At 38.3% G+C, this 27,649-nt stretch overlaps 1 protein-coding gene across 1 annotated transcript; it reads right to left on the bottom strand.

Moving 5' to 3' along the window:
* Positions 1-1,460: 1,460 nt before the first annotated feature.
* LOC306842893 (metabotropic glutamate receptor 3-like) lies at positions 1,461-27,649 on the bottom strand (the record flags this gene model as incomplete). Its single annotated transcript, XM_079374063.1, has 5 exons — positions 1,461-1,537; positions 4,098-4,275; positions 6,628-7,703; positions 23,369-24,242; positions 27,194-27,649. 5 exons carry the CDS (start codon positions 27,647-27,649, stop codon positions 1,461-1,463), a joined length of 2,661 nt encoding a protein of 886 aa, XP_079230189.1.

Genomic DNA, 27,649 nt, shown 5'->3' with positions numbered 1-27,649 from the left:
AACAAAAGAATACATTTTACATTCACTGCATCACAAAGCATTTCACACATCAGAAACGCAACCGATTATCACCAGTTTTCTACTGAAATGGCACCGGTTCCAGTGTTGGGGTAGACAGAAATATTAAGCAGCACAACTGTTTTTAACATTGAAGATAAGAAATGTTCCTTAAGCAGCAAATCAGCATATTAGAATGATTTGTGAAGGATCATGTGACACTTGAAGACTGAAGTAATGATGCTGAAAATTCAATTTTGCCATTTAAGAATTAAATCACATTTTAAAATCTATTAATATAGAAAACAGTTATTTTAAATTGTAATAATTTTTCACAATGTTACTGCATTTTTGATTAAATGCAACCTTGGTGAGCAAAAGATAATATAAATATTTTTAATTTCAGTTTTTCTCGTTACTATCGATTTCCAATTATGGTCGCCAATTATGTTTTTCCAAGAACTTGTAATTTCAAATCTACTTACAATTCCAATTTATGTTTTAAAAAGTATATTTGGTGAGGACATTATCCTATTGTTTGCCCTCTGACAATACTGATTCTTGCTTTGTCACAAACAGGTTTAAGGGGCAGGTGTGGACGTGTTTTTTTATTTTCTTCTGGCGAATCACCTTTTATCCAGTCGACAAGTGTGGGACGGCACCATGATGGTGGAAAAGAGGTATACGTCAACCTCACATGCTCATCTTCCAGACTTTCCGTGTCTGAAGGCTTCTCGTCACAGGCAATGTAAACATATATAACGTCTCTTAGCACTGCATATCTGTGCTGCAACATAAACATGCATCACAGCCAATCCGAACGCAACACTTATGAGATGCAGTTAATGTAATATGCTTTCAGATGTCATGACAGTGTACTAAAATGGTGTTGTAACCTCTGGCATCAAGCCACTGCCTGTGATGAGACGATGTGAAGTTTGAGGTGCGAGCGCTTACTCGATGGTTTTCCTGCTCTGGACCTCATGACCAGCGTAGACTCTAATACTGTCGACTTGTGCTGATAAAACCATCGATTAAGATTCTGTACAAAATGTACAACATAGAAATACATACAGTTTAGGTTATTACAATGAGGTCTACAAAAGAAAACGACCACAAATTCCAGTGTCCAGTATTGCAGGCGGAGCCGTTTCTGTCAGTCTCTACTGTGGCCCAATCGAGAACTGGTTTGAGTTTTACATCATCACATCATGGCCGTTTACAACATACATAATAAAGCTATCAAAATCCAAAATCTCTCTATAAATTATTTTTTTGTTCTTTTGTTTCTCTACAACAATGTCAGTTAATATTTACAACAAGCCCTAAAAATAATTTAATAATCATCATAATCATACACACTTTCTACACACTGTAGGCAGACCTAGTTCTTGGGCAGAGCACAATGTGTGCTGATTGGCTAACAGTCGCTAAGGAGCAGGAGTCTGGAGGAAGAGGCAAGGTCACAGAGAGGAAGTGGTGGAGTCGACGATCTCTCTGCCGTTGCACACTGTTGGAACGCAGTGGGCACTAACAGATGCTTAATAAAGAGAGCAAAAGGAGAATTAGACAAAGGAAAAGAAGGTATGGACACAGGAATGTAAAAGAGGTGGGACCTAACAGGTCATCATTTTATATATTTGTAACAGCATATATTATCACTTAGTTATCATCCACAATTTTTTTTTTTTATATATATTACGAAACCATGCGGTAATGCATATTATTTTTTGATCATCTAGTAAAATCAATTTCTTTCACTAATTAAAATTTTTATAGAATTTAGTTACTTGATGAGCGAAGGAGCAAAAAAAGAAAGCAAGCTGAATGCGAATTAAACAAATGCAAAGAAAGAATGGACAAAGGGATGTAAATGAGTCAGGATGTATTAAGTAATTTTATAACACGGTAACTGCATACATCATTATATAGTTATTTTTTATAGTTTTTTTAATAGTTATTACATGCATTTAATATATTAATATATTTAATGCATATTAAGCCATGCATTTTTTCAGTTATCCAGTAATTTTGTATCATGGTAACTGCATATATCATAGTTTAATCGTTTTTGCATAGTGTGTAAACAAATAAATTGAACAAATAATTACAAAGAAATTGCAAAGAAAAACTGAAATAGCATTAGAAATAGTAAGGACCAATTCTCACTATTAGTTGCTCATTAGCATGCATATTACTAGCATATTGGCTGTGTATTAGTACTTATAAAACACATATGGTTACACTTTAGTTCGTCCAATTTAGACATTCTACTAACTATAAGTAACTTTTTAATTACATGTCAACTACATGTCAACTAATTCTCATTAATTTGCAACTATATGTCTGCTAACTCTCAGAGTAGACTGTTAGGGTAGGTTTAGGGTTAGTAGAATAAGTTGACATATACTTGCAAAGTTTCTCAGTATGTTGTATGTTGTGGGCCCATCAAAATAAAGTGTTAGAAGATATTAAACAGACAGTCTACTAATACTCTAATGACTGCTAGTTGACATGTAGTTGCAAAGTTATTTACTGTTAGTAGAATGTCTAAAGTGGACTTTCGAAATAAAGTGTTACCACACATTTTAATGCCTTATTCTGCATGACCATATTATAGATCCCTTAATCCTGCACCCTTCCCTAAACTTAACAACCACCTTACTAACTATTGACAAGAAACAAATTAGGATGTATTTGAGGCAACAGTCATAGTTAAAAGTTAGTTAATAGTGAGCATTGGACCTTAAGATAAAGTGTGACCATAAAGTAGGTATAGGGCCATCACTTATTAAGATATTCATACTGTGTTTACATGCTATACTGTATACTGCAGCAATAGTGATGCATGTTAAAATGCAGTTCCAAACACAGCCAGGTTGGCCGACTTCACATAAAAGGCACCACAAACTTTTCACAAAGTTCACCGACATGCTTTCCCCCGATTTAATTCTCCTCTCATCACCTCCCTCCTCCTCTTTTCCCTCCTAGCGGGTGACTGTATGTGATCTCTGCTCTGCAGTGTCTTCTCTTCTTTGCAGTGTCTGCCATGTTATTTATTAGACAGATGAAATGTAAATAAAGATGAAACTGTTTACCTGATCTGTTTTTGTGCTTGTGAATAATGCATTAGAGCAGAAGCTGTTTTCTGTGCACACATGGGCTTATTACCTAGCATCAGGCGACAGAACGGCCGCTCAGATGCTTACCTTTCCTCTGGGCTCTTACACAACTGCTCTGTGTGACAATGCTGACATTAAAATCCTCAGTGTAAATTGGCATATCAAAGGGCTGTAATCACTACAAACCGTCTGTGTAATCACTGCAGAAAGTTCAACACATGCAACCAGTTGGCCTTGCATGTCACTTGTATTTAGAGCACAAATGAATTGCTTTGCAGCATTTTCTCATTTTTTGCTGTTTTTTTGTGGGTCAACGTGGTTGCAAGTTTGCATGATTGTGTAAGTATATAATATATGATCACATTAGACCCATCATGCCACAACCATGGCGATAAAATCAACAATAACAAAAATTCTTGCTAAGGCATTATTAAGGTGTTATGTGTTTAAGCCTGTGTCTGAATGAACTATTTTATAATATGTGCTCCCTAGACTTAAATTGATTGATCAATTTTTTAAAATATTTATTTTATACTTTCTCTTGACCCTATTTGTTCTGGGTAGTTGCCAGTCAGTCTGCTAAGTGGAAATTTTAAGTCTAACTGCTTAGAAAAGTAATAAGTAGATATATATTTATTTTATTTTTTTATTTATTAAAACAACAATTTCATTATCCAGGCTTTTTTTTTTTTTATTGTTTTTGTCCCAGACCCTGCTCTTGACCCTGGTTTAAACACACTGGGTGTCCATGGTAGTTGCCAGATAATCTGCTAAGTCTGTAGTCTGCTTGCTTAGAGAAGTAATAATTAAAAATATTATATTATATATATATAATGTGTATATAAATATATATATATATATATATATATATAATCCCCCCCCCCCCCAACAACTGTATTATTCATGTCAATGGCATAAATATGACGGTAACACTTCAAATATGGCAATATATCTTTTTGTTTTGTGTGTAGATCTCACCGTGGGATGCGTAGCTAGTGGCCGGCCCGCTCACACTGAACCGGTTCATGTTTAACCGGTGACTGGTGACATTCTTCTGAGGCTGGAACATGATGATGTGGACTTTGGGGGCAAACATGCAGCCCAGCACCACAAATCCACTCAGACTGACAGATATACACATGGTTGTGGTTTGGACCTGAGAGAGAGAGAGGAAAACCACAATTCATTTCTCACCCTCACTGTCTCTATGGTGTCTCCCATTCATTCCCATAATCAGAAGCTATTAGTTGTAACTATCAAGAACCCCCTTGGCTAATAAAGAGGTAGAGCATGGGGGTATAATAACAGTGACATTTAGCAAAGTGCTGCGTAAATAGCATTTGATTAGAAGTAGTTGAACGTCTCCCATTAGCAACATAATTTTCCTCCCTCCAGTTTTAGATCTTCTTGTTGTTCCCTGCGGTCCCCCGTCAAGGCGCACTGCTGTTAGTGAACGAATAGGAGGACGGATATAACGCTAAACTGAATAGGAATCAGCCCAGGGGAATCTAGACCTTCACTAACAATCCAACGCTGTTCCGCTTAAGGAACGATTTCCCAGAGAGCTAAATGGACGATATGATCCATTTCAGTTAGACTTTTATCTCATTATGACTTATCAGCGGGTTCCCCATGCGCGTTTGTTCATGTCCTGCTAAAAATACACGAACCGATAAGCTGTTCTGTTAGTCTTGCTCATATTTTCTGCAATGTAATCAGCGTGAGCCATCTTACAAAGCCTTCCTTATTCTGTTGTGTTTTACTCGGTTGGTTCGTAGCTCTGCATGCATTTGCACTCAGGATTTCTGTATCTTTCAACTATGCTGCACTTCTACGGGCATCAGCATTCTGCGCGAACGGTCTCTGAGGGCCACGTCTCTTGAGAAAAGAGCCTCTCTTCGCACTTCATTGACTGCGGCCTAGTAAGATACGTTTTCGTCCTGCTCACTGCAAGAATTCCTCTTTGCGTCAGCAGGCTATCTACATGGTCCAGTTTCTCTCTTGAGTGGCAATTCTGTTTGGGTACTTCAAGCTGGTGTGGTGAATGACAAGCTCGGTTATAGAGACTGAATCGCTCTATGTGATATATTTGTTGCATCAACGAGCTATTGAAAAGTTGTCTGTTGAGGCTACGTGTTTGCTCAAGATTTAAATTTGTCAACAGATTTCTATCTGACAGTTCTGCTTACTTGGTGTAATTCCTAATACACGTAGCAGCTATCCGAACAGCAGGCGTCTTGCAGTCCCACAAGCGCGGATACAAGACAACGTCGTCTGTTTTGCATGTTAATGGCTTTTTTTCTGGTTCCGCTTTTCAGCTCAGATCAATTTGATTCATTCTCACTAAAGCAGATTAAATCTAGTTGTGTTCAGTTAGCTTCAGGTACTTTCATTTGATTTGATCAGTATTTCTGCTTATGTCAGACAGGACTGGGTATAATTCAGTTATGTTAAGAATTTGTTACCTTTAAATTCATGAGCTGGAAATGTAAATCATTTGGCCACACCCCAAAGGAAGCTGAATTCATTTCAATTTATACAATAACAAATATATATATATATTTTTTTTTTAAGTAAAAAGGTAAGTCAGATATCCCCTACCATCAGAACTGAGGTTCACAGTGGCTGCTGGTATTTTTATTAACATTAATTAATATGAATTAGTTCTCTAATAATTAAAGTTATTCAATAAGGACATATTATTTAATAATTCCATGAATTAGATTTATTGCAAACATATTCATTATTCATCACATCACATGCCAATTCAGCGGAATCATTAATTCTGAATTTATATATGCGACCCTGCACGACAAAACCAGTCATAAGCAGCACCAGCATATTTGTAGCAATAGCCAACAATACATTGTATGGGTCAAAATGATTGATTTTTCTTTTATGCCAAAAATCATTATGATATTAAGTAAAAATCATGTTCGATGAGTATATTTTGTAAATTTCCTACCGTAAATATATGAAAACTTAATTTTTGATTAGTAATATGAATTGCCAAGGACTTCCTTTAGACAACTTTAAAGGCGATTTTCTCAATATTTTGATTTTTTTTTTTTTGCACACTCAGATTCCAGATTTTCAAATAGTTGCATCTCGGCCGAATATTGTCCTATTCTAAAAACCATACATCAATGATGATGTATAAATCTCAATTTCAAAAAATTAACACTTATGGTGTTGTGGTCCTGGGTCACATACAGTATATGTTACTGTTCAGATGTTATTTGATTTGTCTGCTATTATTAGAATTTTGCATTTTTGCACTCTTTTAAAAATTCATATAACAAACAATCTATAAATTATAAATATTATAGATCTGTCTATGTATAAGGTCTATGAAACATCTTTAAACTTTCAGACGAGGCTTAATGAATCCATCATTCAAGATTTGCCTTGACAGACCTTCCTTTTCTACTTGAAGAGAAGTTCACCCAAAAATGAAAATTTTGTCATTATGTCATAGCAGAACAAAAGAAACGACAGACAGACGTACCCTGTAGTCACTGGAGGTGACGTAGAAGATGGGCAGGAAGGCCAGCCAGATGATACAAGTGGTGTACATGGTGAAGCCGATGAACTTGGCCTCATTGAAGTTCTCTGGACACTTGCGGGTCTTGAAAGCATAGACCGTGCAGAGGACCACCAGAACCACATCATAGATCAGCGACAGCAACATGCTAGAGTCCCGTACGTTACACTTCAAAATGACAGTCTGACGTTTCTCTGGTGTTGTGAACCGCCGTGTACCGGGCACTTCCACGAGTAGCCAGACAGACACCAACAAGAGCTGCACGGAGATCAACGACAGACAGATGAACACCTGTGAGCTGGGACTGATGAAGCGCGGCCGCTGAGCCCCACCCTCTTTTACGCCACTGAAGATGCGAGCGATGCGATTGGTCTTTGTGAGCAAGGCGGAGTAGCATACCGCGAATGAGGTACCGAGGCCTAACCGCCGCAGTGTACACACGATAGGCGAAGGTTTTGCGATGAATATGAAAGTCATGACGTAGGACATGAAGACGCCAAGCAGCAGGATGTAGCAGAGCTCACGACCGGATGCTTTGACCAGCGGTGTGTCGTTGTGCCGAATGAACACGACGAAGACCATTAAGGTACATATGAAGCCAACGCATGCAATCGAGATGGGTCCAATGGCCCAAGCATCCTCCCACATGATGTAGTCCTCAGGAAGGTCGTAGCATCCGGTCAGGTCGAGACGGGGCCATTGGCCGGGTGCACAGGGCATGCATGTGAACTCATCTGGCAGGTATTCGTAGGGCTCACAAGGAGTACAAATCCAGCAACAGTATTCGCCTGCTTGCATCTTTTTCATCTCGTTGGGAGCGCAAGGGTCGCTGCATTGAGATGTGGGTACATCCGCTCCTCTCGGCCAGCCGATCAAGCCCTCATTTAGGGAAAGACTTTCTGCCCACTCTCCAACCTGGATATAAGTGAACTTGTCGCTGCCTGGCACCTGCTGGTAGTTGAAGATGTTGTATCTGCCAATTCCGTCGCCATATGCATCAAACTTTACTTGATTCTCCAAGCCGGCAGGGGAGAACGGAGCTTGAGAGAGAGTACGAGAAAGAGGGGAAAAGTTAATTCACACATATCAAACGGAACGAAACACATTATTAACTCAAGAACAGATAGTTCCCTTTATGACTGTCTTTGGTTATTATCAGTAAGTACGTAAACGGCTGCAGGCTCATAAAGTAATTATAGTAGGCAAAGAAAAGTATCATCAAATCTCTAAACAAAATGACTTTGCAATGCCGTTCAACTTTGAGCGGAGAACATATCGCGGGTTTGATGAGGAATCGGGCTGCTTACTGTCAGGTTTTATGTGCTAGGTATTGGTTTTATCGTTCATATGAAGTCTCCCACACACCTCTGTACTGTAGCTCGGGGCTCTGGGAGTAAGTGTCCTTGGTCAGCACATTGCAAAATAAGACACGGGCAAATGAGCACAGAGGAGCTGATGCTTCTGTCTTGCGTTTTGGCCTCAGGGAGAATGATATATTGTGAACCGGGAGAAAAGACGAGAAGAAAATGCCCCTCAAGGGATGATGGTGAAACTGTCACTACTGTTTGTACAAGTGATCATTTTTCTATAGGGGCAAGAGAAAGAGTGAGAATTGAAGTTGTTGATAGAAGTTGTCGATCTATCTCTCTGCCTCTGGATCTGTCTGTCTGTCTATCTATTGATCTGTCTGTCTGTCTGTCTCTCTCTATCTGTCTGTCTATCTATCTATCTATTGATCTATCTGTCTGTCTGTCTGTCTGTCTGTCTGTCTATCTATCTATTGATCTGTCTGTCTGTCTGTCTGTCTGTCTCTCTCTCTCTGTCTGTCTGTCTATCTATCTATTGATCTGTCTGTCTGTCTCTCTCTATCTGTCTGTCTGTCTGTCTGTCTGTCTGTCTATCTATCTATCTATCTATCTATCTATCTATCTATCTATCTATCTATCTGTCTGTCTGTCTGTCTGTCTGTCTGTCTATCTATCTATTGATCTGTCTGTCTGTCTGTCTGTCTGTCTCTCTCTCTCTGTCTGTCTGTCTGTCTGTCTGTCTCTCTCTCTCTGTCTGTCTGTCTATCTATCTATCTGTCTGTCTGTCTGTCTGTATGTCTGTCTCTCTCTCTCTGTCTGTCTGTCTGTATAACGTATTATTATTACTATTAATTTTATAAATATATACATGTATACATATTTGGCTAGTTATTTTGGTTCTGTCAGGGATGTGTATATGTATATATTATGTATTTATAACAGTGCCATGATATTCAATTCAATTCAATACTAATACAATATTGTCCCCAATGGGTAAATTTGGCTTGGATATTTATATACTTATTTTTTGTAATTTGTACTATATGTAGACACACAAATAGTAGGCTACAGCCAAACCTGGTGCAATGCATTTTCTCTGCACGGTATAATTGCTCAGAGGGTCTCTGAAAGCTCGCTGCTGGATGATGATTCATCAGATAAGGAAAACAGGTTAGAAGTTATGAACCCCATCATTCACAAAGATAATGTCAATGTCAACACCCATGCACTCACACACCCACTTACACACACACACACACACATGCAGCTGAGGTGCAATGAAATCCACACACGTCTTGCTGTATTCTAGAACTACTTCGTGCGCTGGATCAAATTAACCTTCTGAGGCCCATAGTTCATTTCTTCATAGCTCATCTGTTCTTTCCAGAATTTGATGGCACGCGACCCTCGATAATGTGTAATCATCCCTCATTGGCAGCAGATGTTGAGTACACCCTTATATTAAATAATCAGCATCTGGTAACAGGATAATTAACTGTAATATAATTACCCGTTACAAACACTAATTGCAGTTAATTAGTTTGCGCTGAGCCTCCAAGGATATGGACATACCTATTGTGGTTAAAAATGCTTTCCATATAGGATTCACAGCGACGATGTGGATATCTATCTATCTATCTATCTATCTATCTATCTATCTATCTATCTATCTATCTATCTATCTATCTATCTATCTATCTATCTGTCTGTCTGTCTGTCTGTCTGTCTGTCTGTCTGTCTGTCTGTCTGTCTATCTATCTGTCTGTCTATCTGTCTGTCTATCTAAGATATGGGGTTATGATTGAGGGTGTAATACATCTATCAGGGATAGGTTGATGGATAGATCAGTATGATTGAAATGCAGATATTAGATCATGTATGGATGGATAGATATGGGATTATGATTGAAATATAGCTTGAAATGGTCATAATTTGATTTGATCCGAGTTCAATTCTCAAAATCTCTTATTTTATGGCAGTCTACAAAATAATTACTTTATTGTAAATTTTTTACACTTTTATTTTATGGTCTTTTGATGCCTTGTGTCATTCAAAGAACAAAGTATCGTTGCCAAAACCCCAAAGTAAAATAACTAAGTGTCGATCAGAATATCTCTCTGTGCATCCCTGACAGATGTTTGCATGTTTTGTTATGGGATGCTTTAGACACAGATACAGTATATCAACAAATCAGGCTAGTCTGACGATGCCTTAGAATAGCTTTATTGATCTGAACAGATCCGGCAAGAGCAGTTTAACCTGTGTGAGAAGAGCAATTCTGTCTATTACTGCTCGACACGGATCACTCAGACTGCTCGTGGAGCGGAGGGACATAAACACTCACAGACCGACTGAGGATGAACATGAATTTATAATTTACATCTCTCTTGTTGTAGGGGATTCACAAAGTTGTTTACAGATTTTGACACAAGGTATAAAGATCACCATTAAGGCACATAGAACATCACTGTACATCATATCGAGTGTATAAACACGGTCAGCGGTGTTATGCACTTATTTTTGTTATACGTGTTATACACTTTTACTCACTTAATAGTCCTGTATATCGTTTCGCTCCTATCCCTCCACTTGTCTGTGTTTTCTCGTTCCAGATGAACTATGCGCAATGGCGAGGATTATTCAGTGACCGTTTCTGCAGGCTACATCGTTATGCCTGTAGGTGGCGACAAGTGACTCTCTTTATGAGTGAGTTATTGATTAATTAATTCAGCCGATTTGTTCCAAAACACTGGTTCATTCAGCAAATAAATTAGTGACGTGTTGAATCATGCACTCAAACAATTTAGCTGCAGCTGAACTTAAGTTTATAACATTAACTAGATTGATTTTTGACAGTGTATGTTTTATACATACATGTGTATATATACATACATAGCTATATAAAACACTATTGTTTTCAACAGAAAAGTGCTAGTTTCAGTATTTTTTATTATTTTTTTTGTAGCAACTTGTGAAGTCTCACTTTCTGTCTCTCTCAGGTAATATATGCTTGTCAGTTACTCTTTAAGCTCTATGGTAACGTTATTTTCCGTTTTGACAGAGACACATAGAGTTGGCGATGTGGCATTACTGTTGTACTGTACCACAACATGTCAATCTGGCATCCGAGACATTTCCAAAATTCAGGGCTTAAAAACAACGTATCTTTACTGTGCACACCTATGCAACTGACAGTCACCATTCAGATACAGCTTCCCCGTCAAGGACCACACACACACACACACACATCCACAGACCTACGCACAGCTGAGTTTGACAGTTGTGTTTTGAAGAGCTTCTTCACAGAGAAAGGAGAGCAGAAAGAAATGATAAAGAGGTGTGTCATGAGTAGATAGCAGAGGTGGAGTTACATGATTTGACTCGAGTTGCTCATTTAAGGATTTGTGACTTGCTTGACTAAATGAAATGACTCAGGAGACTACTTGGACTTGTGGTAGATGATGCAACAATGTTATAATAATAAATTATTTTGCAAAATGACAGTCACAGAAAAACTAAAACCTCTGTCTACATTTACACAGTGCACTGACATGCAAAAGCATGCCATTTATATTGCTTTTGTCACCCAGAGTGAAATTGAAGACTGAATCTATTTATTTTTTAATTATTATTATTATTATTTTTTAAATTTCAACTTTTTACAGAGTTCAAATCAAATAGGCTGCAGCTACATTTCAGTAACATCAAACCTCATTGGTTCTTGGGTGTATACATGAGCTGATCAATCATTTCAATTGATTCAAGATTTAATAACTACCTAAATATTGCTCTGTTCATAATACAATGTGATTATATTGTATTAAATTGCTTGTGTTTAATGGATTACTTTCATGCTACCTTTAGGTCCTTTTTCGAAATTTTGAACAAAATTTATTTTCACTCTATTGAAAAAACATATAGGCCTATAAAAGAGCAGTTTTTAAATGTTTAAAATTTTAAAATGCAAATTATTTCTGTAATACTCCGGTCTTAGGTGTCACATGATCCTTCAAGAAATCATTCTGATATGCTGACTTGGTGCTCAAAATAATAATAATAATAATATTATTATTTTTTTTGTGGAAACTGCATTTATTTGAGATGTACTGTCACTTCAGATCAATTTAATACATCATTTTACATTTCTTTACATCTTGAGTCCTATTCCTCCAAAAATGAGTCAATCCTAAATTTTCATTCATATAAAGGGTTAACAACTAATGTTTTTGTGATCTATTTACTATATTTTTGTTCTCCTCGTAACACAATTTAGCTACAGCTGACAGAATCAGCTTTTAGATGTTAATGTAGCCAAAACAAGAGTATGTTTCTTTTTGGATATTTATAATTCATAAAACAGAAAGTTCATTTTCTGGAGGGACATGAATAAGTAATATAAGGCACTTTTTGTACTGTGACATTACTTGATTCTTAGTGGGACAACTTGCATGAGGTGAGGCAGTGACTTGACCTTTTTTCTTTACTGCAGACTTGAGACTTGCCTATGGTTTACCATCATGCTAGATAGTTGTGGATGTGTTTATGACTCTTTTCAGCTATATAAATGCACAGCAGTTTGGACACGGTATTGTGAGATAGTGTTGTATGAGCGCAGAGATGCTATCCATGCCTGACTTTCCCCCATCGCTGTTTACATGACAATAAATCTTCCACAGAGAAACAAATACACAAGCTCTTCTTTCTGTGGTGTCAGTTCAGTGTGTGTAGTGCATGTGTGTGTCTGTGTTAATGGTGGGTGGATGAGCGATTGCTTTGTTTCATAGTGTATTATGATGTTACTCTGTGTGTGTGTGTTTAGAATGTAAGCAAGGTGAAAACTCTTCTGTAGATGCTGTGTCAAACGCTTCTGCAGCTTCAAAAATACACCATCGCTAAAATAATAATCCATTGTTGTTAGGCATGATAAATATTTACTCCAAATCTGTGAATTTGAGAGGCGGCTAATTAGTTGTAAGTGATCTAGTGGCTGCAGATGGAGGTGATGCTTAAATCCCAGCTTTCAATGTGTTTGTGTGTGTGTGTGTGTGTATAGTAGGCGGACGAGCAATTGTTTTGTTTCATGGTGTGTGGGTTGAAAGTGTCTGAGAAAAGGAAAAACACAAATATCCTATTGTGTGTGTGTGTGTGCCTTGATAGCTCATTTTCAGATTCTATGATCTGCCTACCTAGACATTATTTTGAAGCGTCACAGGTGTTTCCGACACAAAGGCGACTGTTTCAAAAGGATAGAGGCAGAATTATACTGCCCTCTAGATACCCGTGTGAATTTGTTTTAAATTTTATTACACACACACACACACACACGCGCACACACACACACACACACACACACACACACACACGTTTATATATAAAGCTTTATATAAAGTTTCTCTTTCAGTATTTCAATCAAATATATAAAGAATTTATATTAAATTTTATAAAAATTTCTTAGTATTTTATTACAAAGTAGTGTACTGTAGATTGCAATTGTAATTGCATGCATCCTTCATGGAGAAATACAACAATACTATATATATTTTTAAATTAATTGAAGTATTTTTTACACAGATTACTGTATGCAATATTCAATATAATTGCCTGTCATCTAAATTAGCTTTAGGTAGTCAAATTATCCAAATATATGTATTATTATATAGTTTTTGCATGCATCGCAGTGGTATTGCTTAGTACATTTAAAATGACATATATTTATAAATATTTATACATTTGTCATTTTAAATGTACACTGCCCTACAACTGCAATTGAAAATGGCTTACAGTTATAGTTTTAGCAATATCTGTTTTTAACTTATCCAGCAGAAACTGTAAATACTGTAAGCAGGTGCTAACTGTTAGTTTCTCAACCTCTTCAATATGACGTTAAATTAGTCTTTCATTACAAAAAAAGAGTACAAGCCAATATAAGCTACAACTAAATTTGACTATGTTTAAGTACAGTTGCTCCCTGTGTAAAGCGTTCCAGACATCCAGTATCACATATGAAGTTTTATTTTAGTTTGGATGTTGCTTAATAAAGCAGTTGCCTTTGTAGGTAGTAGAAAGCAATAAAGATCATGCAGTTTTGGAATATGAGGGCGAATATGTGTTTGTGCTTAGTGTCTAAATGAGTGGCACTCAGTGGAAGTATTGTATCCCTCTCTATCTTGCTTTCTTTCTCTCTTTGTTGACAGAACTCCCCTCTGTAAACCTACTGGATTACCTCACCACTTGATGCCATGTGGCGACCTAATTGCTATAGCAATGGCATGTTGCCACAGTGTGTTAGGTTATTCGAGGAGTCGGGCTCTTGGAGATGTGACAGGCTCCTCACAGCACAGAAACGCTCTGACGCAGAGGGTAAGGTTTTTACACAACACCACTGACAAGAGGAGCTGCCTGTGAATACCACTTTGTGACATCCAGCTAACCTCTTCTAACACTTTTAACATGCAATAAGCAATAAACAGGTCCTGCTGGAGGAATGTTCTAGAAGGAGCTGGAATATTCTTCAGGGTTGTAGAGTAGATGGCAACCTGGTGTTAATAGCCATCTTTAGGTGATTCAGTCACAGATGATCAACTGAGATGTTTGCAATTAACTGTATACCAGATGTTAAAATGTGTATCCAATGGATTTAATTAAAGGAATAGTTTGGCCAGTAATGTAAATTCTGTCATCATTTATCCACTCTCATGTTGTTTCAAACCTGTACGAGTTTCTTTCTTTTGTGCCAGGTTATTAGTTGAATAAAACTAAAACATAAAAAGGTTTGTTACTTAAATATGAACTAAAATAAACTGAAATAAAGAATTTTAAAACATAAAATTAGTTAAAAAATAGTAGTTGCAATATTTCTCATTTTTAGTTCTCATTTGCTTGAACTTGAGGTACTAAAAATACAAAAACGTAAACCAAATAAAATAAAAATAAAATACACCAAATAATTTTTTATTTTTTTTTGGTGAACTATCACTTTAAGGACCAGACTCGATTCCAAGCTCCCAGCTCACTAGGTTTTGGAACAGAGCAAATGTTAATATCAAGTGTAAATGGGCTGCCACTGGTCATACTAAATGCCAAAAGGTGTGCATCTGAAAACCAGTCAAACGAACAACAAATAGACTCCAAAAGCTTGAGTGTGAAAGCACCTTCAGTAATAATAGGCTCTCCACAGACAGAAAGAGAGCTAGAGAAGGGGCAGCTGTGTGAACTTTGTGAGTCAGAATGCTGAGAAGCGCAGAGGGACTTAATTCTTCACTGTAGGGAGGAGAATGTGAACTGTAAATCCTTCTGGGCTTCTCTTCTCATCGCTTCCATCTTTCCTCCGTTTCTGTCTTTCACCATGGCAGATCATCTATACCAACACCCTTCTTTTGATTCTAAGCACATCTACGATCATTCTCACTCCACAAGCTCCTCCATTCTGTCTTTTCTGTCTCTCCCTCTACCGCCATCTCCTCTGTCTGCATGATGATGACGTTTTTTCCCCTCCTGTTCTCCTGCATGGCTTGCCTCCTGCCTCCATCTCAATCGCCCCAGACAGCAAACCCCACACGTCTTTGATTCTGCGCTTGAAAAATGAAGATGGTGAACTTCAAAGAGAATGTTCTTCTGTTGATGCGTACTAGCCCACTCAACCTCTCTACCGTCATTTTATCTGCCCGGTCTTTCTCTCTTTCTCTCTCTCACTCTTTCCACACTCTTTCCATCTGTCTTTGTGTCTGTTTCTCTCTTTTCTGTGTGTGAAACTAGCGTTACTTCCCTCTGTTGCTCTGTCTTTCATACATGCACATGCACACATATGCACTGTACAAAACGTACTGTGGCGGTACAGTGATAGTATCATAGGGAAAAAGCATGGTATTTTGTTGTATGGCACATTTTTTCATGTAGTTTTCTATCTATCTATCTATCTATCTATCTATCTATCTATCTATCTATCTATCTATCTATCTATCTATCTATCTATCTATCTATCTATCTATCTATCTATCTATCTATCTATCTATCTATCTATCTGTCTGTCTATCTATCTACCCCCCAGGACATCCAAGATGTAGGTGAATTTGTTTCTTCAGTAGAACACAAACAAAGATTTTTAACTCAAACCGTTGCAGTCTGTCAGCCATATAATGGCAGTCAATGGGACCCAAGGCTTTGAGAGTAAAAAAAAACACACAGACAAAACCAAACCCCATTCTGCCCCCTTTCTAGCAGTGTGCTTTCACTCCTCCATAAAAGCCCATTTTCACGTGGAAATCTGTATAATCATGTAACGTGACTTTTGCAAAATGGGACATGCTTGAGTTATTAAAGTTGTTTAGATTTATTAATGATTTTAGAAGCGCGAAAGGGAACCTACGCTGTTCCTCAGGAGACTTGCGCTCAGAAACGGAACAGAACATGGACATCATCTTTTAGCTGAATGTATGCGCCTAAACAGTCAAATACACGCAAAAATGTGTCAAAATGTGGTGCTTAATGATTATTCACATAAACCCTCATCGGTTACGTAATAAATTAATTTAAACAGACGAGAATGAAAATACGTGTGTAACAGTAAATTGGATCCGTGCAGCTCTTAAATTGACAGTGGGCTATATTCCTGCTGCCGACTGTGTGCTTAATATGAATCAAAAGACAAAATAACACACTGCTCTTCACAGAAGTTATTTTAAAAGGTCTTTAGCTTTAATAAGAAACAAAGGAAGTTTAATTCTTACAGTGAAGACTATGCTGTTTTATTTGACAATTGATTATTCAGTTTCTATAGGCTGTAAACTGAATACTTTAGACTTCCATTAGATTTTTTTTTTGGTTATATGGCCCACTAATAATCGTGTTAAATAATCGTGATTACAATATTGACCAAAATAACCGTGATTATGATTTGATTATGAATCATCTCTTCAAGATGACGCCGCATATGGCAGCCACCGTGCTTCGCTCTCCAGTTGTTTTAGTGTTTTTGTTAGTTTTTCCTGTTTTTTGTTTCTCAAACACGATCAGAACACACCACAAAATCTCCTACCAGTTTTAGATTATACAGATGTTTTGCTGGACATTGTAGTCGGTGGAGCGGCGGCGCTGATCAAACGCAGGATGCGTAGATTTCGAATGCTGTTGCCTAGCATCCATCAGGCAAATCTACGCTCTATACCCAATAAAACGGACAAACTCCTCCTGCTCTCCCAGATAAATAAGGATTTTTCAAACTCTGCTCCTTTGTGTTTTACGGAAACCTGGCTGAATGACGCCATTCCGGACAGCGCACTTCATCCATCGAGCTTTCAGCTGTTTAGAGCAGACCGCGGTGCAGAATCAACGGGGAAATCGTGGGACATGCTTCTACATCAGTGAGAGGGGATGTACAGATGTAACTGTGTTAAAGAAGATGTGTTGTCCCGATCTAGAAGCGCTCTTCATTAACTGTGAGCCGTTCTATTTGCTGCGGGAGTTCCACTCGTTCATTCTCATGAGTGTTTACATTCCTCAGCAGGCGCACGTGAGCTCAGCTTTACAGAAACTCGCTGATCAGATCACAGACACAGAACAACAACACCCGGATTCTGTTTTAATAATTCTTGGGGACTTTAATCAAGCAAATCTCTCACGTGAACCAAAATACAGACAGCATCATACATGTCCCACCAGAAACAGTAATATACTGGACCATTGTTACACCACAATAAAGAATGCATACCACTCTGTCCCACTGGCAGCTTTGGGGCTCTCTGATCACTGCCTGTTTCATCTTGTACCAACCTACAGGCAAAAACTTAAATCGGCTAAACCTGTTGTAAAGACTGTAAAGAGATGGACCAACAAGACAGAGCGGGATTTACAAGCCTGTCTCGACCTTACTGATTGGAGTGTTTTTGAAGCTGCTGCCACCGAGCTGGACGAGCTCACAGAGACTATAACTTCATATAGCAGTTTCTGTGAATATATATGCATTCCCACCAGGACTAATGTAACATTCAACAATGATAAGCCATGGTTTACTGCAAAACTCAGACATCTTCATCAGGCCAAAGAGGACGTCTACAGAAATGGGGAAAGAGTCTTGTACAATCAGGCCAGGAACACACTGAATAAGGAGATTAGAGCGGCTAAAAGAAGCTACGCTAAAAAGCTGGAAGATCAGTTCACTTCCAATGATTCCGCTTCAGTGTGGAAAGGCCTGAAAGCCATCAGGGCTGTGTTCTCTCCCCACTGCTTTTCTCCCTGTACACCAGGGGTGCCCAACCCTGTTCCTGGCGATCGACTGTCCTGCAAAGTTTAGCTCCAACTCTAATCAAACACACCTGCCTTTAATTTTCATGCGATCCTGAAGACCTTAATTAGTTGCTTCAGGTGTGTTTGATTAGAGTTGGAGCTAAACTTTGCAGGATAGTTGATCGCCAGGAACAGGGTTGGGCACCCCTGCTGTACACCAAAGACTGCACCTCTAAGGACCCCTCTGTCAAGCTCTTGAAGTTTGCAGACTCATCGGCCTCATTCAAGACGGTGACGAGTCTGCTACAGACAGGAGGTTAAAGAGCTGGCTGTCTGGTGCAGTCTAAACAACCTGGAACTTAATACGCTCAAAACTTTGGAGATGATCGTGGACTTCAGGAGGAACCCCCCTGCACTCCCCCCACTCACCATCATAGACAGCACTGTGGCAGCAGTGGAGACATTCAAGTTCCTGGGATCCATCATCTCCCAGGACCTGAATTGGAACACTCACATCGACTCCATTGTAAAAAAAAAGCCCAACAAAGGTTGTACTTCCTTCGCCAGCTGAGGAAGTTTAACCTGCCACAGGAGCTGCTGAAACAGTTCTACTCCACCGTCATCGAGTCTGTTCTGTGCACGTCAATAACTGTCTAGTTTGGCTTAGCTACAAAATCAGGCATCGGAAGACTATGGTTTGGTCTGCTGAACGGATTATTGGTGCCTCCCTGCCCACCCTTCAAGAACTGTATACATCCAGAGTGAGGAAAAGGGCTCAGAAAATCACTCTGGATCCCTCACATCCAAGTCATCCCTTTTTTTACCTTTTGCCATCTTGTCAGCGCTACAGAGCCCCACGTACCAGAACAGCCAGGCACAAGAACAGTTTCTTCCCCCAATCCACCTTATGAACAGTTAAATGCCCCCCCCCCCCCCATTATGCAATAAAAATGTGCAATAACCTTATATTTATTTACTACCACCTCCATCCTAGTAAGTCCCTGCATATTCTTCTATTCTATTCATTTCTATCATCTATAACACAACTGTACATACAATTATTTATTTTTTAAATGTTTTGGTTATTTATATTTACATATGTGTATTTTTTATTCTCATCTTATTTTATTGTCTGTGTGTCGTTGTTATCACTGTGAACTGGAAGCTTATGACACTAAAACAAATTCCTTGTATGCGCAAGCATACTTGGCAATAAAAGCTCTTTCTGATTCTGATTCAGATTTTTGTCATAATTGAGCAGCACTACTCTGATCCACCGCAATGTCGGAAGTGATCTGTCACGCGTATATGTCACTCATTGTTTAGATCGCTTCCACGCATACGTCTAGTATGCCAAAGCACATTGACGCATTACGCGCTGTGGGTCCCATTAACTGCCATTATATGACTGACAGACTGCAACGGTTTGAGTTAAAAATCTTCATTTGTGTTCTACTGAAGAAACAAAGTCACCTACATCTTGGATGCCCTGGGGGTAAGCAGATAAACATCAAATTTTCATTTTTGGGTGAACTATCCCTTTAAGGATCACGTGACATTGAATGGCTGCTGAAAATTCTGCTATGCAATCATAGGAATAAATATAATTTGAAAATGTATCAAGAAAGAAAACAGTTGTTTTAAACTGTAATAATATTTCACAAAATTACTGATTTTTATGATATTTTTTACTGTATTATTGATCAAATAAATGTATTCCTGGTGAGCAAGAGATTTCTATTAAGAGTATTTATTTATTAATTATTATTATTATCAGCATTATTATTATTATTAAATGTACATATTAATTTCTGATCCATTGTACATCCCTTATAAAAAGTACTAACCATGGTATTTTGGGATTTTACTATGGTGCCACTATGGTATTTTAGATATGGTACCATGAAATACAGTACTATGGTATATTTCAAAATACCACAGTATTACCATCTGATACTGCCACTGTACTATAGTACCATCACAGTACTTTTTGTAGGCTAAGTGAATGCTGTGAAATAGACCATGGTATTTATTTACATCACTCTGCAGCCTCTTTCTTCTCACATTCATAAATTTCAGCTCAAATCAATATTTAATGTCCATTTATTTATTTATTTGGTAAGTAGTCTTGTAATCAACTAAATTATGCACAGTCTGCCAGTCATTATTGCAAAATAACCCCCTTAGAATGATATAAGACCACTCTGTTTCAAGTGAGGATCCTGATTAGTGATCGACCGATATTGATTTTTTATAACCGATACCGATACCAATTATTTGCATGTCTATGTGCCCGATAACCGATATGCAGAACCGATATTTATTTACTGTTATGAAGTAAATAAATGACTGCGTGAAGTAAGTCCATACTTCACTTTAGTTTTACCTCCTTTCAGTCATCTTAACAAAAAATGTTTTGAGAATTAGCAGTCTTTCACGCAGGGCTCTAGACTCATTCTTCCCACTGATCTCACTTTTGCGCACGAGCACATAATTTGGTTGCAATTTGTTTTTTGTTTTTGCTACAACATTTGATTAATCAATGCATGCTGATGAACTTTTATCATAGTTTATAGTTATATGGTAACGAAAGTTTTCAACATTCAACTCGTTCTTTTTCATCTGTATTATTTGTGATTTAAATTTTGTGAACAGGAATTCCTTTTTTCGTGCGCTTTTTACTTTCAAATTTGCGATCTTGGTGTCACATTTTACAAGAAAAGATCATTGTCTGTTTTGCTTATATCTATACACCTTTAACTTTTTAAGACTAAAACAAAAGATGGATTCATTGTTATTCTTAATTAAAAAGCGCAACAACAATAAAACAGTACGTTGACAATGACAAATTATCTTGCATAACATTTATCAACAAAAACGAATAAGACGAGGCATGCATAGGACACACCACATGCTGTACTATATACCTAGTATATTACAGAATGTTTAGCAAACTCTGAGGAAGCAAATATATATATATATATATATATATATATATAATTAAGGAAAGCAGCATAACCTGAGGTAAACAGCAAAGATAACAAGCTTCTCAAAACGAAAAGAAAAAGAAAAGTAAAACTAAACTGGCTGTAGCTGACAGGACTTGCATGTTTTTTCTACAAGAATACCACCACGTTCACCTTCTCTGGTTTAAGAAGCGGTCTTTTACTTTAGTTTGAAAACAAATCCATCCGTTGCGCTCCATCCGCGAAGCGCACCTTCACGCTCGTGCTGACGCAGCGAGTATGAACCAGGCTCTACCCACTAAGCGCTCGGCTGAAAGCACCTCTCTTCACGTGATCAGTGAAATCTGACTCCTGCTATAATGTGCTGCGGCTGGCAGCGCGCGCTGTATGAAGCAGACGCTTTGGAGCAGCGCAGACCTGGCACTCGTACAAATGCGACCACGTCAAATTTTAACTCGCAAACAATTACCATTTTGGTCGCAGTCTAGAGCCCTGTCATGTTAAATGTAATCTTCGTATTACAACAATAAAAAACATTTTATTTATAAAAAGCTTTAGCAGCAACACTAATATTAGCAGTAAGCAAAATGAACATAGAAAGTCTAATGTTTTCAAATGGAGAAAAATAAAGGAAAGGAGTCATATCAACTTCATTTTTAACTTCATTTTTAAAAACAGTTTTTTAAGCTGTTTAATAGGATAAAGAGTGAAGAATAATTCACTGGATAATGTTAATTCACGGAATAATATTCTCTGGAATATTGGAATATAACAAGCATTGTATTTTATTGCATTTCTCAACTGGCATGCTCTAAATTATGCTGCTGACAGCGCGGTTTATCTATGCCTTTACACAGAACTATAGGCTACTCAAACTGCGATCGATCGCGGAGATAATAAATAATTAATTTCCATTGAGTTGTATTAATTTAGATGTTTATAAACGAAATAATGGTTATATAGTAAGTGTTAATACAATTTAGGGTGCTTCAAAAAAGTGAATCTTGTTAAAAGTTACATGCGGTGGCCGTGCTGAGCATTTCTTGAGCATCAACCCGCTGAGTGAACTGCAATATGAAAGCGGCTTCACGAGACTAATGATGAGCATATAGACAACAGAGAGAGAATTACATTCAATGCTTTTCTTTCCAACATGCAATCATTCATGGCTGTATTATTTAATTCATGCAAAATTACGTCTTTATTGGGAGAGGACTTGATGGATTATCTATGTGACTCCGACTTCACGAGACTAATAGACCACAGAGAGAATTAAATTCAGCGCTTTTATTTCCACCATGTGCTAATTCATGGCTGTGTTATTTCAGGCAAAGTTATAGCCTATCTTTATAGGGACAGGGCTTGACAGAGTATCTTATTTATCATATTTCTTAGAGCCAAGTTGCATTTAAACTATATATCAGGCATTTATGTAATACATCTAATTTGTGCATTAATGCCTGTAATATTAAATAGTTTACTAACTACAGCAAATCAAGTACCTGCACGCCGTTGCTGTCTCTCCCCTCAGATGCGCTGCAATTGCGATCCTGCGCGCAATTCTGAAAACGTCCACAAGATGGCGGTGTTTATCGGGGAATCCGATATTACAAACCCGATATTCGATTATGAAAAAATGCTTAAATATCGGGAAAAATATCGGTAAATCGATATATCGGTCGATCTCTAATCCTGATTACCCTGTTGAGGTTTATTTTGCATCTCTACCTTATCCCTTATGTATTCATTATGCGGTGCTTATGTATAATGTAATTGTTCTGCTGTTCCCATCATCTCTGTTTGGCGTAGTCAGAATTCTCTGCATCCTTTCCTCCTCTAAACTTCTAGCTATCGTTTGCTCTCTCCCTCTGTGAGTTTGTCTTTGAATGTGTTTGTGCATAGTCACAGATAAGTGTGGCATAATCCCATCTACTTGCTACGCCAACCTGAGCATGCTGAGCACTTTTACATAGTTTATTTTTACCTGCCTCTCTCTCCTTCAGCTGTCAGTCAACGCCTAGCTCTCAGCAGCGCTGACAGAAGACGCTCAATTCCTGCCTCATTCTCCCAGTCGCAATCAAGACACACAGTGTCTCTAATTACAGAGCCTGTAAACCTGTCGTTTCGGAACCATGGAGTGACACAGATACGCTGCGAACAACGTAAACTCGTATGCTGCTAGACTGTGTGGAGAAAAACAAAGCAGGTTACCTCTAAAGTTGACGTGAAGTAGAAAGTCCCGGTAGAGTTTCCTGCCGTCGAGACTCTTCATTGCGTCGCACAAGCGTGTGGTGTTGGTGCAAAGAGTCCGTTGCATTCGATGCAAGGCGTGCGCCATGGCGTATACAGCGTTTACAACAAACATGATCTTTGATTCGGGTTCAAAATTTGACTTGTCGACAGCCAGTTCTAGGTCACAAGGTGGCTTTGGGGTTCCCGCCCCTGCTGCTGAAGCGCCGCCCAACGAACACTGAAACTTTTGTTCCCAGAAGTCTTTGAACCAAGGGTTGCGATGATTATTAAGAGGCGTGAGGCTCTGGAAGTAGCGATTGAATTCTGGTATAGGATGAGCCGCGAGCTCCAACGTGATCGCACCGTCCGCCGTGAATTCGTTCCCTTTAACGATGCTCTCTTGCGCCCCCCATCCATCGCTCGCCACCCAGAGGAAAGATGCGTTGAGGCGGGTGGCAGCCGCGATGAGTTCTCGTGCATCATCGCTACGCAAAAACAGCACTGCCACACGGGCCGTGGGCTTTTGTAGAAGCTGACGAACCACCGCCTCGTATGAAGAGCGTTTCGCGCTCGACCGTCCTACTTTTTCCGAAGTAGCGATGCAGATGTTTCTCAAACGGGCTTGTTGCTCGAAGGCTTCGATTCCCGTTTCTCCGTAGTCACCCTCTGAGGCGACGGTGGAAACGTAGGTCCAGTTGAAAGCACGCAGGATCTCCGCCATGGCCTTGGCCTGGTAGAAATCTGGCGGGACGGTGCGTGCGAAGTAGTCGTAGCGGGATTTGTCGCTGAGTTTGGCACTGGTACTGGCGTAGCTGATCTGAGGGATCTGAAATAGTCGCAGCAGGTTGGCAACCTGGGAGAAACACACACACAAACATATACTGCATTACGAACCCTGTTTCGATCAATAAGTCAGCATCTTATGAATTAATTATCCAAAGTCTATGATACATAAAATATTCTTTTTTTTAACCACATTAGCCCAATTAAGAGGACGCAGGTAGCCTCAGCAGGGCCGAGCAGCGTGGAAATGTTTCTCTTTGGTGAGACGCAGCTTGGCTCTTCCATATCTCACATCCCACGCACAGAAATGTACAGGATAACATCTCTTTTCCTGCATAACACTGACACTGGCATGCACAATGACAGCTCATAGCTCTTTACGTCAAAAATAGGACAAAACCTGCAGTTCGGTCCTCTTGTTTATTTTGTGTTTTGGGATGCTCACAGATATTTGTTCTACATATGAAAGTAATGAATGTTTGCAAAATGCTCAAAACAAGAGTCGCTGACACTTTGTTGATGTTTAGGTGGAAGAAGAGATTAAAGTCAAATTGAAATCTATATTGACCATTTTATTTTCTTCATGCACGTTTCTGGTCTTATTGTGATTGATCAAAGCATGTTATTCCAAAGGGGAAAAAAGTTTAAATCAAGTCTACTTTCCTTTTTTTGCTGACGTCACTGAGGCCATGTATGTTATTAGCTAATTTTAACCAGTTAAGGTATTGTTTTAGCAATTGTAAAGTGACCTTGTTTTTTCAGTTCGACGGAAAGGAAACCTGTATTACTTTATCCCTTTGAAAGCTGAGATATGATGTAACTTGGAGGAATGAGGGACAGTAGTGCACATAGTCTCTCAGGAGAAAGTCTGCCATAGGGAGGAAGGCGGGATTGTCAAACAACAGCCGGTGTCGTGAGAGAAAAACAATGCCCAGTCGTTGGCGATGAAAGGAGAGCGATGGATAACAATGGTTATCTAACGAGAGACCACTGTGAGGTCACAATTCTCCCGGCTCTTTGCCAGAAACAGAGCAATATCGGTAAATAAAACTGCAGGAAGACGGGGAAAAACAGAGTGACAGAGAACAAGAAAAAGACAGAGAGAGGGAACAAGAAGAAAGGAGGGTTAGACAGATTACGGATTTCGGAACTGATAGAGGAAGTCAGCTTTTGCTGAGCCACAAATGGGGAGAGGGTTTTGCAAAATTATGCAGATTCCCATGGCTCTGTCACCAGTGGTACTAGAAAGCAACAACGCACAACACACACAATAGTATAGCCGCAGTGCTAATCCGTGCACGTACAAGAGGAAAGGAAAGAGCAAACTGGATTTACAGGAGCGAAGAATGGAAACGGGGGGTGGCGCAGAGTTTTATTTGAGGGCGGCCCTCTAAATAATGGATTGAGTTCTTCATAGTTGGTCAGGAAAAAGAGCTGTGTTGTTTTTTTGCCAATTAGATTTCTAGAGGGTAAAGAACAAATTTGTGATTCACAAAGCAGAACTTGCAAATAATTCAGTAATGATGTATTCTTCCAAACTGTATACAAATAAAAGGGGTTTATTTAGGTGACGGAAGATCTCAAGGGAGGTTATGCTACAGAGACTGGATTTTCTGCTGCTTGTTTAACTTTAGTGAATTAAATGAGCTAATTAAACTCTGTTCTTGAACATGTTGTTGCAACTAATTTGTGAAATCAAACTATGTTTAATCCATTTTTTGGGACGATATGGAATGCTATAAATGTGACCCTGGACCACAAAACCAGTCTTAAGTCGCTGGGGTATATTTGTAGCAATAACCAAAAATACACTGCATGGGTCAAAATGATCGATTTTTCTTTTATGCCAAAAATCATTAGGACATTAATTAAAGATCATGTTCCATGAAGATATTTAGTAAATTTCTTACCGTAAATATATTAAAACTTCATTTTTGATAAGTAATATGCATTGCTAAGGACTTCATTTGGACAACTTTAAAGGCGATTTTCTCAATATTTAGATTTTTTTGTACCCTCAGATTCCAGATTTTCAAATAGTTGTATCTCGGCCAAATATTGTCCGATCCTATTAAACCATACATCAATGGAAAGCTTCTTTCAGAGGATGTATAAACCTCCATTTTGAAAAAAATTACACTTAAGACTGGTTTTGTGGTCCAGGGTCACAAATATTTTAGAAAATAAGAAATAGGTTTTTTAATTAATATGATCTGTATAGGTTTATTTTGCTTAATTACATTTATATATTTATATTAAATTATATTTCATTTGAAATTTTGCTTTTTTTTTCTTGTAGTATTCCATAATTCTTTTATTCCATAAACAATTTCTTATTTTAATGCATTCAGGCATGACTTAGACTTGTAAGTTGCTTATTACTTACACTGTTTAAAAAAATTTAAGTTGTACATAAACCAATGATTATGCTTTAGAACGAAATGCTTTTTCAAAAATATTATTACTAGAAAATACTATTTCAGTCTTTCAGTCTTAGTTACTTGCGGTTTCTTTGTAATTAATTTCCTTTTTTTTTTTTCCTAGCAATTTTGAATGAAAATAGTTTTAAAGGCATTTTTTTCAGTGTACTTACCTTCTTTATTTATTGACATTTTTAGATATTTGGATTTATTCGTTTTACTACATAAATTACACACAATCATATTTCAAATGTGAAATTTAAGCCTTTTAACCTAAATAGCTAACAATATTTAATTTATTCCATAAACAATTATTTTATTTTAAAGAATTAATTTTAAAATAATTTTTTGTAAGATCCCAGAAATTGAAAAAATGTTTTATAAAGAAATATAGTGCATATTATAATAATATTTGTAATACTATGTTAAAGTGGACTAATGTATGTGGTCTGGTATGTTGCATGCTGGAGCATATGCAAAAACTAATTATTTTTTGATAATTTTATTTTTGGTTAAATTTAGTAAAACTTTTCTCTTTAACTCAACAATTATGTTATTATTTTGTGTATTTTAGATTTAGACTAAACTGACTGGCTCTGACCTGTATGGAGACACTGCTAAAAGATCCCCCAATGACACCGGCTATGGCCAGCGGACTGTCTTCCTGAAGAGCGTAGGATCCATCAGGACAGATGAACTCTGTATCATCCACTTTTGTAAGCGATGCCCTAACAAACTCCAGCGCCTGTTCCAGAGCGTAGGTGTCCCTCGAGCAGGTGTCCAGGATATGGACGCCCAAAGCCACACCCGGTAGCAGACCTACGTCCTGGTTGATCTGATCTATGGCGAAGAGCATTGCCTCAAGCCGCTGGATGCCACGGTCTTCATTGATCCGGCCACATTCATCCATGCCCATGCCCTTCTCATGGATGGGGAAGAGGCCTCCCAGAACCAGGTCCCCATCGATCTTGATTTCTTTGCGGGGAAAGTCGCCGCTGGAGAGCAGGACCGTAGTACCCAGCAGCACCAGGAGCAGAGCACGGACTCCGGACCACAT

The sequence above is a fragment of the Barbus barbus genome (genome assembly GCF_936440315.1).
Source record: "Barbus barbus genome assembly, chromosome: 23".
Lineage (NCBI taxonomy): Eukaryota > Metazoa > Chordata > Actinopteri > Cypriniformes > Cyprinidae > Barbus > Barbus barbus.
The sequence above is the reverse complement of the archived record's forward strand: the minus strand, read 5'-3'. Positions and strand labels throughout refer to the sequence as shown.